Raw genomic sequence first — 21,045 nt, 5'->3', positions numbered from 1 at the left:
CATATCAAGGAATAAGGCCAAAGACAGAGCTCCTTTATAAGTCATGGAAAACCGAGGGGACCTGCACGAATCTTAATATGTGCAAAAGGCGGTACTTCATCCTTTATAATATAGGGTCACACCACCCCCCTCCCAAACCCCACTTAAATCCATAGCGTGGTGCTCTTTCATTGGAAGGAGATAGGACAAGTGTACAATTTAAGAATAAAATTAGAATCTCTAGTGGAAAATTAAACCCACCACTGAGCAGTTAGATATTTGTTATAAAAAGATTTTTCTTATCAGTTTACAAGTCGGATTAAAGAAAGCTGCAGCTCAGAATGGGCAGAGAAACTATTTTTCCTATGAATACTTAAAGAATGGAAAAAAATATACGTTCTCATAAATATCTCCTTGCTGCATATCACTGTTCACCGAGAAAAACCGCAGGAGGAGGAAAAACAGGGTTTTCAGTTGATTTTATTTATTTATTTATTCAAAGTTTTATATAGCGCGAACAGGATCCTTACAGATATCAGAGCGCTTCACAAAGACAGGGAAGGGGCAGTAGGAGTCAACAGAGATAATGGGAGACAGTATAATAGTCAATAACATGGTAATAACATGGATAATAAAAACATACATAAAACCAATCCATATACAATCAGGTAAGGGAGTAATATAGGAACAGCACAGGTCATTGTTCACACTACAGAGGTGTACAGGTGGATCAGTAAACCAACGTGTATCATATCTTGGTCGGTAGTAAGAAAGTAGCGCAGTAGTGCCCCCAACAAGTAGAATATAGTGCCAGGGGATAGGGTGAGCAGTGATACACATCAGTGCAGAGTCTCTGTACCAACATCTGTAACGATCAGGAGATCTTGGCCAGAAGGATGGTTTTCACCTCTTTCTTGAAGAGTGCAGTGGAGGAGATCAGCCTGGTTTCAGGAGGGAGCGCATTCCAGATCCGGGGAGCCATCCCTGAGAAGGAGCGCTTGTAGGTTTTCACTTTCCGGAATCTGCGGGGTTTCAGGAGAAGATTTTTTGTGCTCCTATTGGATCTCGAACCTCCTGATAAAGACAGCTTTTGAGCGAGGTAGTTAGGTGCCTTGTGGTGCACGGCCGCGTGTGTCATAACTGCAATTTTTAGCTGTATTCTGGCTTCAAAAGGCAGCCATTTTAGAGACTTTAGGTCTGGGGATATGTGCGAGTGCTTTCTAGAGCCAGTGATGAGTCTCGCGGCAGCGTTCAGGGAGGCTCTTAAGGGTGCTGTTGTTGATAGCGGGAGACCGCTGAGGGCCACAATTCCATAGTCTATTCGAGGGATGACTAAAGCTTGTACAGCAGTTTGGAAGTCTTTGGCCGGGAGGAAGGGTTTAATTTTCCTCAGTGTGTTAATTTGGAAATTAGCTGCTTTTGTGGCTTTGCTGACGTGCTGCTGCATGTTGAGCTTGGCGTCGAGTGTGATGCTGCGTTTTGCCTTTCTCCGGGGCTGCTGGCTCTGGTAATGCGTTGTGACGTCAGAAATCAACTATGAAATGTTATTACTGATGAGCAGCTACCTCATCCAGACTAAGTGCGTCACAAGCCGCCGGTAACAGAAATTAGAGACGAGGTTTTATGCAGGGTTTGCAAGTGCCCATTAATTGTTGTATTATTCACTATACCATCCTAAGAAAAGATATTTATAGATCCACAGGCTCCGTAAAGCGCCTCGATGCCATACCCGTATGTTCTAGTGTATTCGATATAAAATAAAATTCCTACAAACAGCAGCTCTCTGGGGAGGGGGTGTGAGGAAAGCGCGTCACGCGTTTCCGTGGAAGCCCAGCTGTCCTTCCGCCCCCTCCCCGCCCCATGGAGGCCGTCTACTCCAGACGTCCACTGGAAGCAGACAAGTGAGGTCACGGGAGCGGGAGAGCCCAGATTCTGGGAAAACATCCCCGACGTTATGTAACCGCATCCTGCGCGCTGGCAGCCACTTAGAGGACTTCAGCAGGCACATGAATATAGGGGTTACAATGCATGGGCTTTGAGCACCACCATGTGTCGACACGGGGTTTAACAGGAAGCCCATCTTGTGAATTGCTGTGGTCGCGCCCCTCTTTATCAACTTTAAGAAGCGCACGGTCCCTGCAGTAGGACGAAAAGCTCAATAAAAAAAAATGTATATATAAATCAACAAATATTGACACCGACGGGTCATAGCGGGACAGCTGCGTTCTAATACATTTTAAAATGGTGTTCTTGGTAGGTTTAAAGATGCGCGCTAAGGGGAATCCGCCCAGTATATTCCTAGGGGAATAGAAGTCTGAGTCACACATTTCATTGGCTGGCTAAGTAATCCCAGCCCGGTGCCCACACTGGGCAGAATGGCAGTACATTTCCATGCAATGGTATAAAAATAAGTGACATCCGACCACCATCATTGCTGCTTTGGGGGAAAGTGAGGCCTCGGGTAATTAAGGACACGTAACAGGTGTAACCTTCAAGTGAATACGAGAATTCTGGATACGACAGTCACTGTATTAATGAAGTGTTTCGAAAACCAAGCCCCCCTCCCCCCCCCCCAAAAGAAAAAGGCCCAATAACTTGCCTCGAACCCTATAAGTGGCGTTCTCATTTGCGTATCAGATCTGTAGGCATTTAAAAAAAGTCTGAGAGGTAAACACACACCGGCACAAGTGCATGATTTCTGCAGGAGGAGAGTGTCGGACAAGGCTCGACCAAAGCGGCTGCAAGTTCTAAATAAGGAGGAAACCTGCACAAGGATGAACCGGGACAGAAAATATGACCCGGCAACAAAATAAAAAGTGATCCCCGCCCCTATTAGTGAATGAGATGGCTAAACAAGTGGCCCACTTTACAACTCGAGGCTGTTTCAAAATGTGAAAGATACGCTGTATAGGGGTTTTGCATGGTATAAGGATGCTGCACGCATTTGTGCAGGGAATGTTTGTGGTAATACCCGGGAAAAATCTGTAAAATCCGGCGAAGCACACCACAGTAAAGAGGTCCGCCAGTTTTAGGGTGGTGTGATAAAGTACACATTCTAGATTCGAATGAGAAAGAGCAACTACTTGTGGGAGATGAAGGTGTAAACGTGGGTGAAATTATGTTCAGTAAGGTCCTTATTTTTGGTGAAAAGATAGACAATTTACGAAATTTCAAACTTAAAATTAAACTCCAAGAGGCAGCTGTACCCAGAATACACAAAGTCAGGGATGTCCCTATTTGTTAAGGGAAGAGGTGGCAATGGAATTGGAAAAGGTAATTGCAGCCAACATAATTGAGCCTACAGAAGGTTCAGCTACGTTTCACCTCAAGTGGTGGCACGCCATAGTAATGGAAAGTTAAGTTTGTGCTGATTTGCATCACAGGAACACTAATATTTGTGGATCAATTTCCATTGCCTAGAATTAACGAAATGTTATCTTAGTTGAAAGGTGCCAAGTGGTTCTCCATCATCGATCTATCAGCGTCATATGTATGTATGTATGTATTTTAATGCTTATTAAGCGCAGCTGTCACCCAGCGGGTATCCTGGCGCTGAGATCAGTTCCACCATCTGGTCTACAATTTATTCTGCTCTAGGGAAGAGATAGGTTTTAAGGTCCCTTTTAAATAAAATCAAATTTTGTCTGCTCCTCAGTGTTAAAGGTAGAGTGTTCCACATTGTGGCGGCCGTAAAACTGAAGGCGCGGCCGCCCATTCTCACTCTGTTTATTCTTGGGATTTTCACTATGAAAGCTGAGGCGGATCTCAGAGGTCTGGCAGCCTGATACCACGAAAAGAGGTTTTGCAGTGGTATTGGTCCTTGACCATGCAGAGCTCCAAAAATCAGGCATAGAGCCTTATAGGAGATCCTCTGCTGGACCGGTAACCAATGTAATACTGCCAGAGCTCTGGCAGAAGAGGCCGAGCGAGGCAAGGACAGAGCTAGTTTAGCCGCCATATTTTGGACCCTTTGTAATTTAAGGATCAAGACCTTTGGGGCTCCTAGAAGTAGTGCGTTGCAGTAGTCTAACCTACTGAGAATGGTACTACGCACTACTTCTACTCTGGCTTCCCGCGGGAGAAGCGGCAGTATCTTCCGTAGAGCACGGAGCAGACCCATACATGTCCCAACAGTCCTATTCACCGAGACGTCCAATTGCAGGTTCGATTCAAACATGACTCCCAGATTGCGGGCCGAGTCTGCCGCCTCCACCGAGCCTGGAATGGAAATAGGCCAAAAGTCTTCCGGCAATGGGCGAGGGAGTCGGTCTGAAGAGCAGTGCAATATCTCCGTCTTTGCGCCATTGAATTGGAGTGAATTGGCTTGCAACCACTCTGCTGTGGCCGACATACACTGATGGAAAGTGTCCCTCGACACTGCCTCTGAACCCTCAAAAGAGAAAATCAGTTGGGTATCATCGGCATAATTGATGACTTGAATACCGAAAGACCTTATAAGTTGTATCAGGGGCTGGAGGTACAAATTAAAGAGAATCGGACTTATCGCCGACCCCTGGGGGACACCCTGGTTCACCTGGCGTATGGCAGAGCGGAAAGGTGGTAGTGTTACTGCCTGTTGTCTATTATCCAGATATGATGATAACCAGGCTAGTGCCGAGCCCGTTATTCCCGCATTACAGAGACGGCCCAAAAGGACCTCATGGTTCACCGTGTCGAACGCGGCCGACATGTCAAGCAGTACTAAAAATGCTGACTTGCCCCTGTCGACACGCGTTCGCAGATCATTCAACACGGTGACCAAAGCAGTCTCAGTACCGTGGCCCGGTCTGAAGCCAAATTGAGCTACATCCAGACTGAAGTTGGATTCCAGGAAGTTGGCCAAGGCTCTCGTAACCCACTTCTCTAAGATCTTTATCGCAAATGGTAAAAGCGAAATAGGCCTATAATTGGCTGGGCAGAGGGGGTCCAAAGTAGCCTTTTTTAGCAAAGGTGTTACATTTGCTAACTTCCAGCAGTCTGGTACAGATGCAGTAGCTAACGATTGGCAACAGATTGAATGGAGCGGGGCAAACAGCTCGCCTTGGAAGGCCTTCCAGATCTTGTGCGGCATGGGATCAAGAGGAGAGCCAGATGATACACAGTTAGCCAGAGCACAAAACTCCTCCAATGAGGGTATTGGAAGGCACGGCAGCTGACAGGCAAACTCCTTGTTCTTACTTGCCTCAGAAGCCGGGTGGCCGGGGGACACAGAGGGACAAGACCCAAATGGCATAGGCTGCGTAGAAACCTCAAGGCCCTTCAGAATGTTCCTAATTTTGTCATCAAAAGCTGTGGCTAGAGAATCACAAAGCTCCTGTGACACCGGTGGAGATGGTATGGCGCATGTAGGGTTGGATAAGCTCTTTACCAATTTGAACAGGGTCTGTGATTTGTTCGATGCTTTTGCCAATGTCTCTTCCAAGAATTTGGCTTTGGCGTTTCTTAACTGGAGCTTATATTCCAGTAAGATGCCTTTATAGGCAGCCCTGTCCTGCTCTGTATACCCTTTCCTCCATGTGCGTTCCGCTTGTTTACAGCGTAACTTCACCTGGCCGAGTTCCTCGGTGAACCAACCATTAGTCCCTCTAGGTCTGTCCTTCAGTTTCCGTAAAGGTGCTACATCGTCCAAGGTTGTCAAGATTTGCTGACAGAGGGCATCGTAGCTCTCACCTACGCTGTCCTTTAACTCAAATGTTCCGGACAGAAACATAGGTTGCTTAATCTCCTTTAACAGGCGAGTCCATGATCGATTAAATGTAATACTCCCCGAACTAGATGGTTTTGATAGGGCCGGCTGAGCTACAGTAAAGAGGATCAATGAATGGTCGGTCCAACATTGGGTTAAGATGTCCTTCACTATGATTAGTTCCTTATCCGCAAACACCAAGTCCAGTATGTGCCCCTTCGCGTGGGTAGACGAGAGAACAAGTTGTTCAAGTTGAATGTTCTCACACGCTTGGCAGAGTTCTCGGAAGGCTAAATCATGGGGCCCAGAGGGCCAAAGATTAAAGTCGCCCAAGACTAGGAACTTGGAGTGGGAGTTTGAAAGATCACGAAATTTCATGGTCTGAGGACAAAGAAGAATTCACAGCATTTATTATACCGCAGGGTTGGTATAAGTTTAAACACATACAATCTGAGTTGTAATCTGCATCAACCTTTTGGAAAAAGGAAGCATGAACATTTCTCAATACTACATACTTGTTTTTTCGGGAAGAATAAATCAGATCATGATCAGTTTTTGGAAGCGGTATTAAGCATTTTGGAGTCACAAGGTTTGAAAATAGAATTTTCAAAGTGCTAATTTGCCACTTATTTACGACATATATTCAACTGCCATGAAATTCGACCCAAACCATCTTTGGTGGATGCTATTCAGAATTTGCCAGCTCCTATTTGTAAAGAAGTACGATCATTTGTAGGGATGGCAGAGTTCTGTTCAAAATATATTTCCAATTTGCTGCAAAAACATATCACGTTAGAAAACAGATGAAAACAAGTGTAAATTTGAATGGACGGATGAGTAGTATTTGAGTAGTATTTGAATTTTCGTAATGTTGAAAGGGTGCATTTGCGAATGTAACATCTCTTAAAAGTTTTGAACCTATTGCATATTGTATGATCACAACTGATGCCAGTAGAAAAGGATTAGGGTGCAGTTTTACTTCAAGTAGAAATGGATGGAAGTGAAAATGTAATTGTTTATGCTTCTAGGTCTTTGTCCATTTTTAAAGTTGTATTTGTACCTGGTAAAGAAAATGTGATTGCTGATTTTCCATCTATAATCCTTAAGCAGATAATAAGTGTGTGAGGGTAAATTTTGGAATGATACCCAGATTTCTTGTGTGAAGGATACTGGTAGGGTTTGTATTAAGGGGGTAATATGGGAACCTGAATATAAGAAAGACTATGTATTATTAGAGGTTATTGAATATTTTCTGAAGGTAGGACCGAGCCAAGTTGCGTAGGTGGCTTATTTGAAACTTTTGCAAGGTGAGATCAGAAATCTGTACATGAGGAACATTTTGGAATTGTGAAAACTAAGCAAACTGGTAAAACATCATTTTGGTGGCCAGGTATGGATATGGAAATCGAAAGACATGCACATTTCTAAAGTTTGTAAAACTGCAGCCAAGTCTTTAATCACCTTGAGCCCTACTATGGGAGTGTTTTTGACACCAAAATCACTGTGGGACTCTGTTGACATTGATATGATGGGTCGATTTGGAGAGTCGAACAAGTTTGTTTTGGTGTTAATTGATATATTAACAAGGTGAACGGTTATCAAGGTTGTTGAAAAAGTTGATATGGATCTTGTTTTGCATTTTTTGAGAATAGATATTTTTGGTTGAGGGTATTCCAACTAATTGTTTAAGTGATAATGGAGTTCAAATTACATCTGACAAGACAAAGGAGGTTTAACAGACTTTGTATAAAAGATACACACATCTTTATATAATCGAAATAGTAATGGAAATACTAGTAATGGCAGACATCAAGCGATGCAGACCTGGCTCTGTATCAGAGTCAAGGAATACTCTGGGGTTGGTCCTGTCAGGAACCAAAACACCCAATTCAAACGAAGGTCGTGGATTTGCGGCTGGAGCCAGGATCCAGGGATGACGACTGAGGGCTCGACTATCACCAAGAGCAAACCTGCAAGCAGAAACCCAGTGGGGCATCTACCAAACCAGTGGGGCCCAAAGGCACCCCAGAGAGGTCGAGTTGCCCAAACAGGACGTGCATGGCCTCAGAACTGAGTTGAACAGTGGCTGCACCAGCAAATTCAGGGAGGCATAGAGTGAACCCAGACTGAGGCTCCACAAGTGAAGTGTGGGAGCGGGCCTAGAATTGTGGTGGCGTTCCTGCGTCCTGTCCGTTGATTTGGACCAGCGTGGTGAAGTCGAAGAGCTCTTGGACTTCTTGTGCTTGTGGGAATTACCCAAGGACTACTTAGACTGTGACGACGGACAGGAACGACTCCAGAGAACGGGCCCAGGACCATCAAAGCAACAAGGACCTCGAGCAGGATGGAGTCACCTGTTGTCGAGCAGCCAGGAGCTTCATCGCCCACATCCAAATCAATTTAGGATTCATAGTGCGGTAGTGGGGACAAGTCTTGGAGTCCTGTTCCTGAAAAGTGACTGGGTAGCTCTTATGGCTCCACGCTGCTGGTGCGAAAGAAAGGAACTGAAATCCTTATGATGTGGTGACACCTACATAGGCACAGCACAAGTCAGCTCCGACAAGGTCTACACAGTCATTTGATGTTACCTCTCGTACACATGGGCACTGCCCAAGATTTTCCGGATTCAGTCTGATGCCTGGTGAATATATATTTTTTAATTTTCTAAACAAATCCTCATATGACTTACGTAGATGAAACAACCTCTCGATCTATACCACCCTTGTTGCTCTTATCTAAGGAGTCGAGACTCAGCTGATGCTATTTATGCAAAGCCCAGCCGCACCACACATTGTGAGCTGACCAAGAGGTATAATCATTGGATTGTACACAAGTAATTTTAAAGAGAAACAGTACAATCTTAACAGATTCCAAAACAACGCCCACGTCTGCTCTATCCCTATTCTGATTGACCTTTAGGTCCGAATCCCTAAAGTATCGTACCGCATTCCACCAGGCTCTCCAGGTTGGGGTAAAGCTTGGCGCTGTAGCTTACAAGTATCCCTTCTTGCCAAAAGAACTAGGAAAAATACCAACTTACTTTGAAGCCCCGGGAGCCCCAGCACCCCTTCAGGCTTCAATATAATACCAAAAAGAATGAGAGGTGCTTACCTCAACCTCCATGCCCAGCACATCAGACAAGGTCTTACCCACACTGCCCCAAAATTCTTGAATCATGGGGCAAGCCACAAAAATGTGAACATCATCCGCTTTCGGGACTTCGTATCTCGTTCACTTAGCCTCTCCATTATCCCTTATTTTGGCGAGCTTCACGGGTGTCTATGGGCTGCATGCATTTCATGCATACGAGTAAGGAGCATGAGCATCGGGTGTCTTGTGAGCTTGTATTGTATTGGAACTGTGACCTATTGAGAAAAGTCACTTCGGCAACTCTCAAAGAGACTTAAATAAACATTAAACTTAAACACCAACGTCTACCACAAACAATCAAGACCTGCCTTCAGCACCAACAGGACCAGAAACAATAGCTCATGACAACTGAAAACCAGACAATGCACATCCAACAGGCGAACAGGACATCAAAGTGCTAATGTGTGAAAAGGGGGAATCAAGCTTCTGCCCTAAGCCAGAGTTCGACCTAAAGCCCGAGCACCTTACTTGTTAAAATGAAGCAAAAGTCTAGCAAGAGACTCAGAAAAAAACCAGTGAATACATGAAAATATACACAGCAGAAGACTCTTCAGAATGAATGGGATGCGCCCTACCCAAAGAAATGGCAACCAACTATAGGTGCTCACAAATTCAAAGGTAAGCCAATAACAAAACAAATGAATTATCCTCAAAACACCAGTTGTACAACCAAACACCCAGCCAATGGTGGCATCAAAAAACCATTTGATTGCCTCAACATAAGTGCAGGTTTTTAGGTAATCTTCAGGTCGGCACACCACTCAAAAATGTCAATCATTTTGCAGAAATGTATTTAACCTTGTTCAGAAGCTTGGCAAAATGTGCTAAGAATTATCCCCCCAACATCACATCTCTTATTAGAGGACATCTGGAATTCATAAGGAAAGGAGACTCTGGCTTGCTGTCTTCAATGGAATTCAGCAGATGTGAAAAAAAAATTGCAAGACTGTGACGAGGAATGGAGTTAAAATAAAAGCTATTAGTCAATTTACAAGTAATTCGAATTAACCCACAAGGATGCTGAGCAATGTCCCATTACACACAGTCAGCTAACATCCTATATTTATAAACACCTGCTCCACATAGATCAGCCCCAATCGGGAGGGTGGATGGCCACAGCTTATGGGATAGCATGCCATGTTCTTCCCTCGGTGCTCTGAATTAAGCAGCTGTCTAACAACTACATATCGCTTGTGACTGATGAGGCACAGTGAGGCGCATCATGCACGTAAGACAGGAAGAATACATTTCAAACTGACTGGCTGCCAAGTCAAGCAGAGGTTTGAAAAGCCATGGTCACGGCACAAGCAAGAAGCTGTTTGAAGCACACAGACTAATGGAATCCGGAACGGAGATCCCCAAGCTGCAAGGGTACTACAACAAGCATTGGCCACCATATCAGTCTTGTCTTGCCGGCAAAGGTGCGGGGGCCCACCACGGGGTGGGGGAGAAGAGCGAGAGAGAGAGCGAGAGAGCGAGAGCGCGAGAGAGCGAGAGAGAGCGAGAAAGCGAGAGAGCAAAAGAGAGCGAGAGAGCGAGAGAGCGAAAGGGAGAGAGAAAGGGAGAGAGAGAGAAAGGGAGAGAGAGAAAGGGAGAGAGAGAAAGGGAGAGAGAGAAAGGGAGAGAGAGAGAGGGAGAGAGAGAGAGGGAGAGAGAGAGAGGGAGAGAGAGAGAAAGAGAGGGAGAGAGAAAGAGAGGGAGAGAGAAAGAGAGGGAGAGAAAGAGAGAGAGTGAGAGAGAGTGAGAGAGAGTGAGAGAGAAAGAGAAAGAGAGAAAGAGAGAGAGAGAGAGAGAGAGAAAGAGAGAGAGAAAGAGAGAGAGAGAGAGAGAGAGAGAAAGAGAAAGAGAAAGAGAAAGAGAAAGAGAGAGAGAAAGAGAAAGAGAAAGAGAAAGAGAGAGAAAGAGAGAGAAAGAGAGAGAAAGAGAGAGAAAGAGAGAGAAAGAGAGAGAAAGAGAGAGAGAGAGAGAGAGAGAGAGAGAGAGAGAGAGAGACCTTAGCATACCACTGCTGTGCATTTGAAGAGAATGCTAATAAAGCAGTAGTCATCTGGCTCAAGGCACCATTCGTACGGTAAACAAAGCACTGCGGTTCCGAATGGGGGGTGAGGGGCCACAATGGTGTTGTCAGAGAAAGTATGATGGCACATGAGAGCTTCTGACAGGTTTCTCTGCCAGTCTAGTGTGCTTTGGTTCTGAAAAGGCCATCTACTGTATGGAGAAACAGGACACATTTAAAAAGCACACTAATATTGCTATGTTCACTGGAACGAAAGCAGTGCTAGAGTGGAAAGCGCGGAACCAACATGACTCATGGCTGACACCATACAGCAAACATCTACATCGACCTTCTGCGGGCAACATTCAGGGAGCAGGGCTGCATCATGCAGAGGAACCTACAGACCTCGCCCTCCTTCAGTAATGTATTCTGAAGTTCTCACTCTGGCATTGCCAGATCAAGGTGGGCTTTGTGGTGTTGACCTTATCACCCAACTGTGATGTACACGACTCAGAGCACCTATACATATATATGAACGTGTCAAAATTCTCCACTTAAGGCGGTGTCATGCAGCATTTAAACCAAAGTATGGCATTGGAAACCATAGTCTTAGACCCGTTTCGAAAAGCATGGCTAGTCTCTGTTCAACGGCGAGCCTCTTATCAGACCCCAAAATAATAATTCGTGAAAAGTTCTAAATGTATCTTTGTGCTGTGCATATCAGATAGTTTGCAGGTCCAAACGCTTTTCACACGTTTGGGAAGAGCTGCATTCCAGGCCATTGTTTGCGGACTATGGGACTCTGGAAAGATCAAGACAAAAAGGTTAGGTCCTGCTCCCACCAACCCAACCGGCCGGATCAAGTCCTTTTCCAGAAAGGAATACAATTATTTTAACTCCTTTTCTACTCCTCCAATCTGAAATAAAAATAAGGCACCCCTTCAACAAAGCAGGTGTTGGTACCCACTTAGCACTCTGTGCACGGTTCTTAATCGAAGTGCAAACATTAGCAAGGCAGCTCCTGTAAGAGGAGAAAAAACAAAACATTTTTTGGTAAGCAAGCCCGCCAGCTTCGCCTCTTAAAGGACCAAGGAGGTATGTACATCCCCTCCCCACAATTCTCTAAAAATTTAGGAATAATGTTAAATGACCATCTGACACTCTCTAAACATATTGTTAAGGTTGCACCAAACTGCTTTCTTTTGCTCAGAACCCTTCACAACATCTTTTCACTGCTACCTTCTCAAGCATACAGAGCAGTGGTCCAAGTCCTTTTAGCCTGCAGAATATGCTATTGTAAAGTGCTACTCTTCGGAGTAGCCCAAAAACGAACTCACCGCTTGAAACTACAGCAAAAGTACAAAGCATGCTCTAATAATTTTTTTACACATTCAATCAAAGCTCACCTAGGGAATGGCATGGTCTGCCATTGCTGATGCATTCAATCAAAAATCTTGTGCTTCGCTCTGTAGTCCACAATTTAGGTTGAGTCTATATAAGCAACAAGGAGTCTTTACAAACCTGTTAGAGTGCTTCAATCTTCTAACTTGTCTCTAGAAGAACATCTCAAAAGTCAGGGACAGTAGAATAGGTCTACCCTTCCACTTGAGCTGTGCCATTCTTTTTCACTATACAGTTGTGAAACCACGAATCAATCCAGTGCTAACCGGTCTCAGCATTACTTTGGGTTCTACTGAATGGAGATAAGGAGTCTATTAGTGCCAGGAACACCTAAGGGCAACACCAGTGCTGTACAAAACGAATTTGTTTCACCCAAGTGCCACTAGGAAGGAAGAAGGCAAAGCGAGAGAGTTCAAATTGAGCAGCAGAACTTTGCACCTTATCGTTTCTGAGATAGGGGAGAGCTGTCACAGGAGTCAATGACGCTACAGGGGCTGAGAATGAAATGTGTGCATGATCACGTTATTTCTCCTGTGAGACAGGCGGAATTGGGAGATCCAATTGAAATGAGCAAGTATGGCCAGGGTGGCACAGTGCACAGAGTTGTCTATTGACAGGTTGATAGGTGAATGTGCCTAAAGTCTTTCTGCAGGAGAAAAAAAAAGTGATGGGTTTATTGCTTGAATTCATATCAGCCACTGGTAATGACTCTGGACAGCAATCAAGTCCATTGATTTTTCGCCCACCATGCCACCTCTGAACCAGCCATATGCACATCAGCCTTGGTCCTGCTCCAACAGAAACAGTCCAGCTTGAATTGCCAGGCCGACTGTCCAAGTCTGCCTTGGTCAAAAGGTTTTGGAAGCAGGCGTCAGTTGGTGAGGGAAGACTGAGCCTAGGGGAGGAAGCATCGTAACGGCTGATACTTCACAACTCTCAGCTTAACGGGATACCTCTAAGGACCAGGTCTAAAATGCCATTCCTCATCCCAGGGCCGTTCATAGGCGTAAGCCTAAAGAAGCATGTTTCTAGGGCTCATCTAGAAGATCGCTTTTAACTGTATGGTTACTAAAGACTTTTGGGCTACACCAAAAATGATGGGCATACAGCCCACCCACAGCTTCCATTGGCTAACTATTTTCACTCGTTTGCTTGCTTCTTATTCAATGGCTTTCCCTTCTCTTCTTCTGTTTGTCCCTCTTTTGAAGCATAGTCTAGTCATCCTTTTGATCGGCTGCCTTTTATCATTGCACCTCTCACTTTCAGAGATCATTTTTTTCTTTATATTTAAGCAGTGCATGTGTTTTCTAGCTCCTTCCCTTGTGTGCTTATAACCCATGCTGCTCTCTTCCTCGTGTGCTGCGGTTGTATTTTTCTACCCCTGCCAAACCCTGAACTCTGTTCCCTCTTGTGTGCTTCTTTTCCTCCTCCTTTATCCCTTCTCTCCCACCTAGCTTTCTTTTTATTCTATCTGCTCACTCCTCCATTTCCCACCCACCCCTTAGCGGTCTTTGTTGATCTCTTGGGAGGACCCAGCAGCTCCCATTTTTACTAGGACAACTGTTTGCTGAAATGCACCTTAGCACTGTTTATTTATTCTTTTAATTGTGCCAAGTAAAGTCAGCCATCTTTAATTGGTACATCCCCAAGTCAGTAAAAAAAATAAAGCACGATGCGCGTGTGGGGTCACGATTCATTTCTTTTTTTGTTGATGTTGCACAACTTTAGCATAAACCATTCTGCTTTCTACCAATGCAGTACAGAATTGCCAACAAGCATTGAGAAAGCCAAAAGGTGTCAAAGTCAAGACTATTTGGCTATGACAATTCTGGTTTCTCTTCCAGTTTAGTTTGCGTTTAACAAAGGTTCATTTATCCATGTTGTGTGTTTTGAAAGCGCCTAATACCTCAGCCCAATGCTAAACATGTAAAGAAACAATATAGCTTGTGTAAAATTCAGAGTACTTCTTATGCATGCCCGTCTAATTCAACCTCCTGCTTCTCCTTTGTGCAACAGGTCTCCATCAAAACGTGAAAGTGATGCACCACTCCACGGACAGCAGCAAGGTCCTGTTCATGTGGTCTTGCCTGGAATGCTATCTGGCGTGGTTCCTGGATGTACACCCACAAAGTTGTCCCTTCAGATACGCCCAGCTGTCTCCGCAGTAGGAGGCTCAATGCACACAGAGGGACTGAGTTGGTGCATGTTGCGGTACTAATCCTGTTGCCTGCCCCAGAAGATTCAACCCACACAGGAATATGTCATTCCGCTTGCACTTTTCTCACCCTCCCGGAGGAAGCAGCCCAGTTGAAGGTTTGTGGATGTGACCCTCACACCAGCAAGCATCAGGACTATATTTAGTCCATGCTAACAGAAGAAATCTCTACATGGCATATCCAGTGAAGCCAACACAAACCTGGAGCATTAAGATTCCCATCCTTTGAACTAATACCGGAAGGATCATGGTTGGTCTGTAGGAGCTTTCATTGGGACATCATTAGATCTATTTTCCACACTACTGCCCTCCTACAGGCAGTAAATGCAGAAACTGGAGACTAGAATTCATCACAGATACACAACACATTCTGTAAGAATGATAAACAATGGTGAAACATCCCTCTCCCCTTCGTCATGGGCGACTTTCAGAAACGAGAGCAATCAACAGCCTTCAAAGAACCACTGGTGATGGGATTTGTATTGATATTTCAAAACACTGGGCTATAAGCGTCACATTTTTACAATGACTCACAAAGCAATGAAACCACCAGACTTAGGGCTGGGAATGACAGCTATGCTATCCGAACCCTCCAAACTTTAATTTGCGAAACGAGCCAGAACCTGTTTTTTTTCTCATAGGTAGACGTATATTTCAATGCAATTTGAAGGGGACGGAAACTTAAGGTTCGGATAGCAGAAATAGCAAGACAGAAAAGCAGAGAAGGACAGACAAATAGAAAACACAACATCTCACTCCTGGGGGATTCTTAACCTGCTGGACACAAGATCCGCTTTCTTTATTTCCATGTCCATTGTTAGGCCCAGACATTGTTTGTTAATCCTTCACCCCTTTTACAAACTAGGAGGTACCGATTGCCCACTGGTAACCAATGGGCGTGGTCAGTTTTCTGCCAAGAGAAGTTATCAGTGGTAGCTGTGGTTACACAAAAGTGGTTTAATTTGTGCAACATCGTCTTGCAGGCTGCCTGTGTCAAATAATCACTACATTTGCCAGCAGTTGAGTCTCCCCAGGAGTACATGAGGCACAGAGCTTACCAAGATCACGACTAGAGGATGATTACTTGCCAGAAGGAAACCAGAAGCACACGCTACCTAATAATCTGCCCTCGAGACATTGTGTTTAGTCTCACTTGCAATCACTCATGGTATATAGCCACCTTGCATGCACCATTTACGTCTTCACAAAACCCAACATTCAGAAGCCAACCATCCAGGTACAATCCAGAAAGTTCACATCCCATGCGCACCTTACAAGGCCAGTCACCTTCCATACAAGCCCTCTGATGCAGCCTTCTTATAGTTGCAAAGTAATCGGCTATGTATCACTTTTTAGGGAATGTAATGCAGAATATCCTGATTACTTCCAAAAAGTAATAGCCACTAGAGGATTCACATAGTATCGGGAAAAGGGGAGGAGAACAGAACTATAAAACCTCTGTGATATCTGGTTCATCGAGCGCCATCAGCTGCAGAGCAGGAAAAGCAAGATAACAGGGACAGAGCAAGAGAGAAGTCAGTGATTTGGAAACTAAAACACTATTTGCTGAGATAGTCATAAGCCACAGATGCCCATTAAACGCAAGAGAGTTAACCTACTGCTATTATTTTACACAGTTCCTTTCCTAGATATAAGAAATGCACAGATACCCAATCATCTCTGCACCATCCTTCATACTTCAGACAGAATATTTCACACCTCTCGATTACTCGTACTGCCAGCAATAGAGCCATCAAATGTGTCACAATACGTTTTAGAACTGCTGACTTGTTAGAGGAAAGCCCCCCAATTCCTGCATTTAAATAAAACTCTTCGAAAATAAAAAGCAACACTAAAACAAAGGTAAAAATACAAAACAATTGTTTAAATAAAAGCAAGACAAAGCCAGAAATTCAGCAAATGTGGTCTGACATCGACCAAAAATGCTACTCACTGGTAGTAAATCAGATAGTTTTAAGTCTCATTGTCAAATTATTGAAATGTTTGCGTGACTCTCGCTCGCATTACCAGAGGTACAACCCAAGTCACTTACATTATTGCACATCTATTCTCTATTTAGAATATAAAAACTCTTATGCTAACGCTACTGTTGACATAAAGTGAGTCGCTGTGGCGGGTGGGAATTGGCATCAAAACATTAAAGGACAGGACAGCAGTGTTCATGTGGTGATTAACTAACTTTAGTACCCTCCAGTACTAATACATTAGAAACAAGGATAGAAATGGAAAGCTGCAAATAAGGTGACGGGGTAAGCACGGTCAAGCACAGGAATGGATTATACAGCATTATAAAGTCATACCAGCGCTCAAAAGTAAACCAGTAAGGAAACTATAGGAATTTATGTTAAAGGTCCAAGCCACTGCTGGGAAAATCTGAGGAACATGTTTGAAGAACGGGAGGAAACTTACTCCATAAAACGTCAGTCTTTGGGTGCCAAAATGACAAATGTTGCAAAACAAAATCTAGTAGAAAAAGGAGGGCTCACCCACCAGCAGTTCAGTAAAAATCAAATACAGCATGGCAGTAACCGTGAATCCCCTGTTTGGTCAATGCTTGATCTCCGATCACCATCTTAAGACAGTGTAAAGTCATCCTTGGTTCGTGTGAGCTTCAGAAATAATTCTTCAGCAGACAAGGAAATCTGAAGGGGCATTTGGGAATAGGTGGTACACGGGTTAAAAGACATACACAGAACCTATACCAGTCAACAGGTAATGCCCGCGAGGAAAGAGAAAAGATATTCTGAATGTCAAAAATAGCACCTAAGAGAGCCTCAGGTAGGTTTGGAAAAACCCTGGCGAAATGATGTGATGTCTTCTATACTCAAGGCATCAATATGGTATGTTTACTAGCTGAAAAGCATACCAGTACTAGTCAAGCACCTGGATAAAGCTTCAGTTAAAATCAAGTGGTTGTCACAAAAATACTAAGGGGTCCATTACGATGTCGGACGGATTGCCTCCGCCAGGCTGGCGGTGGCCACCGCCGGCCTGGCGGAGGCAATCTGCCCGACATCGCAAGCCCATCCTAATATGGCAGGGGGGATGGCGGCGGTGAAAAACACCGCCCGCCTGTTTTCCGCCCCGGTCGCCTTGCGGCCGGGGCGGAAAACGAGTAATATGGTGGCGGTGTCTGTTAGACACCGCCCGCCATATTACTATGTGCATTTTTCAATGCCTTTCCGTGGCGGCAATGCTGCCACGGAAAGGCATGCAGTGTTCACTTGGAGTGAAGGCCAAAGGGGGGGTGGCACACGAGGGGGTACCAGTGGTACCCCCCTGCATTTACATGATCGAAGCGGCAGGTACCGTGCGGTGCCTGCCGCTTCAATCATTTACATGCGTGCATTTTTTTTTAACATTGTGAAGGGCGGTGCAGTGAGCACCGCCCGCCACAATGTTAAATTGAGGAATGCGCCCGCCACTGCGGCAGGCGCATCGTAATACCAATGTTAGGACCCCCGCCCTTTAGGGCGGGCGGTCCCGATAGGGTGGCGATCCTAATAACCCCCTATCGGCTAAGTGTTGCACTAATTTTAGTGGTTGAATAGGCTCAAACTGAATGCCACCATTTGGAAACGTCATCTAGCCCCCTGAGCTTGGTACTGATTGTGGTTGACTGCCATGTGGGATATCAATTAGTCCTAGAACCCCCATACCTTGCAGCTCAAGTCGTGGCACTGCTCAAGCGCCAGGTTTCCCAGGACTAGAGAGTGATCGCCACGGTGGCTTCAGGGCTAGTGGCGCCTGGTGAAAATATTTTGGGCAACTCCCTCCCCCCCCCCCACCCTCCTCCCCCCACTCCCCTCCCCAATAGCCTCAATGAATACATGGAACACCTTCTCAGGCTCAAGGTCTTGCCGTTATTACCTCACATAATGGTTATCTTCTCTTAAAGCAACAGACGCCCCACAAAGAAAGCGCTGAGCATGCAGACAGGAGTCTTGCTCATTTCCTAACAAGAGGTCAATTGGGAAGAAATGCACAGTTATTGATACAAGACTTGAATATCTTCGTATCTAGGCTTCCATTTACGAAACACCCGAGTAGAAATGTTAATCTACGCCTCTATCAATATAGGTATGACCTGCAGAACTACATAGATGCATAGTAAAACATCTATCACAAGTCCTTTGAAAAGATCATGCTGCCATTTGTCGGAGTAAAATAATGGCTGCTTTCATAGTCTGGATGTTTGGTGCTGACAAACCAAGAACCAATAAGAGTTTGAGCTGCTAACATGAACCTTTAGTGATCACCAATGCCCACTTCATGAAGGACAGGGGTTTATAGAACAGAGCGTGGCCAATCTTGTTCGGTCAGGAGCAGCAATGTGTACAGTTTGGACTAAACACAGAAAATACAATCAAAAGACTTTGCATCATACTTTAGCATGACATTTACTACACTGAGCCAATCACACCACAAAGCCTGCTAGCAAGAGAATCTGTGATGATCTGTGGTTCAGCACCCCCGTCCTGCAACCTTCTACTGCTTGAGCGGCTGATCATCCCACATGGATGTTGTTACATACTGTGGCTAAAATGTTTCTGTAACACAGAAGACTTTAATGGACTCCAATTATAAAGCTTTAAGGACCTTGTGTACATTAATACTACTTTATCCGTCGGTAGAGCACACTAAACCTCTAGCTATTCTTTTATTCTTATCTTGCTAATGACGCCCTCAAAGATGAAGGACTAGGCCATAAACAATTCGAAGTAGGATTAGTAGGCATTCATAGCATTTGCTATAAACAGCTCGGAGTAGGCCAAGAAGGTAGATCACCATTAGTAATCCAATTTTAACTACTTTGTGGTACCAGATCCTTAACATCTTGATTTTAGGGGCCAGCGATTCATTCTACCCTGCAGGGGGACATGCAAAACATACTCGTACTGTGTTATGGGGCATTGTATAATTGGTGGACAGCCAGAACCAGTTATAGGTCCTCTAGCAGGATTTTTATCTGTGTAATAGACACTGCCCGAGTCAAGCACTTGATCCCAATCTTGCTTAGTACAAGGGCTTCGCTGCAACAAGAAACCCTCAAGGAAGATCAATAATTGTTAATGGCAGTGTGTTCATTGTTCTCTTTCCTACCCAAGACCGTGTCAAAAGATCCATTCAGAGTAAGCCTGAGCTCAAGATTGCTGCTATGTACGGAACATTCTGATGAGACAAGACCTGAGTATCCAGGCTACACGATCTCAGATTCCTTTCACTGCGCACAAGCTACACTGAGCCATTTCCCTCCTTACTTCATCAAGTCAAGTCAGGGACATTTCTATAGCGCGCAAATCACATCCTGGGAGTCTCATGGCGCTTGCAGCAGTCTCTGACATAGGGAAACGCAGCTAGTTTGCAAAGAGCCAGGTCTTCAGTCCTTTGCGAAAACGGCCATGATCAGGGGAGTTACGGAGATGGAACGGCATTTTGTTCCATGCGGCTGGAGCCAGAAACGAAAAGGCTCGACCGCCATTTTCTTCCCACATTCTGCCAGCCCCTATTTTTATGAGACTGCACAGCACAATTCTGACCCTTCCAGGTTGTCTCGATAATCGGGTGCAACAATGGAGTAAGGGGTGCAAACCTATATTGAATCATTGATTGGCAACAGTGATTTACTTGGACGTTTTTCACAGAGGGGTTCCGAGTGAAATCAAAATAGACAAGAGCAAAGTTAGGATTGTCTATGTCGACACATAAAACACATGAAAAAAAATCTGCAGTCCACTTTTTAACCATATACTATTTTATGTTATGAATGACCCACAAAATCATTAATGCCTGCATTCAACTTCAATGCAGGGGCAGAGAAGTAATGGGGGAGCTATAACAACCTCTCAGTACTTTCCCAAATGTTTAAAAACATATACCTGGCCTAATACAACCCCCTCCTCCTTACTCTGGTAATTTTCTCTGCTCTGGAAGCTATGTCCCTGCCCCTATAGGCTCTAGGAGGCCAGCAAGAGAAGACTGGAATTCCTTTATGACATTAGCAACAGTGGTAAACAAGTTCTGTTACCTAAGGTTGCTATTTCAAAGCTGCGAATTACTGGATTTAGCATCTAGATAGCACTTCACGCTAATGGCTCTGTACGACAGCCATCAGTGCTTTAAATGGGCGGGTACTGTCTGGTACAGAGTAATGGCACTTTTTTATTTTGAGAGGGAGAGTACCGGCACTTCAAGAGAAATGCTATCATTTTAATTGGAGAGTACCAGCACATCTCAGAAACAAGCAGGTACTCTGGTATAGAGTACCTGCACTTCTATTTTTCCATTTCAAGCGTTGACAGCCATTTATAATAATAGCGCAACTGATCATTTGCAATGCAGACAGAGAGGGGTCCTGTGAAAGGTGCACAAATACAGACATCGACAATGTATTTGCAATCTTGGTTTGCTACATGGAATCCTACTTGTACACAGTAAAGGTAAAATCTCCTGTCGGTGTAAAAATTCATAAATTGCACTATACCTTATCTCCATAGCCCCGGTCTTTGGTCATCATCTCCCGGAGCGTCTGCAATACTTTGATGCACAATTTCTCTTCATTCTCCTCCAGCAGTTGCTTAGTGTGTCTAATTAACC

General features: G+C 44.6%; 1 protein-coding gene across 1 annotated transcript in view; it reads right to left on the bottom strand.

The window, feature by feature from the left end:
- Nucleotides 1-21,045, bottom strand: part of ITPR1 (inositol 1,4,5-trisphosphate receptor type 1) — a 1,533,308-nt gene that overhangs the window by 540,839 nt on the left and 971,424 nt on the right. The window contains exon 37 of the mRNA XM_078661662.1: nucleotides 20,933-21,044. Within this exon, the coding sequence (XP_078517788.1) occupies nucleotides 20,933-21,044 (112 nt within the window). The remainder of the gene's footprint in view (nucleotides 1-20,932; nucleotide 21,045) is intronic.

The sequence above is a fragment of the Lissotriton helveticus genome, chromosome 9 (assembly GCF_964261635.1).
Source record: "Lissotriton helveticus chromosome 9, aLisHel1.1, whole genome shotgun sequence".
In the NCBI taxonomy this organism is placed as follows: domain Eukaryota; kingdom Metazoa; phylum Chordata; class Amphibia; order Caudata; family Salamandridae; genus Lissotriton; species Lissotriton helveticus.
The sequence above is the reverse complement of the archived record's forward strand: the minus strand, read 5'-3'. Positions and strand labels throughout refer to the sequence as shown.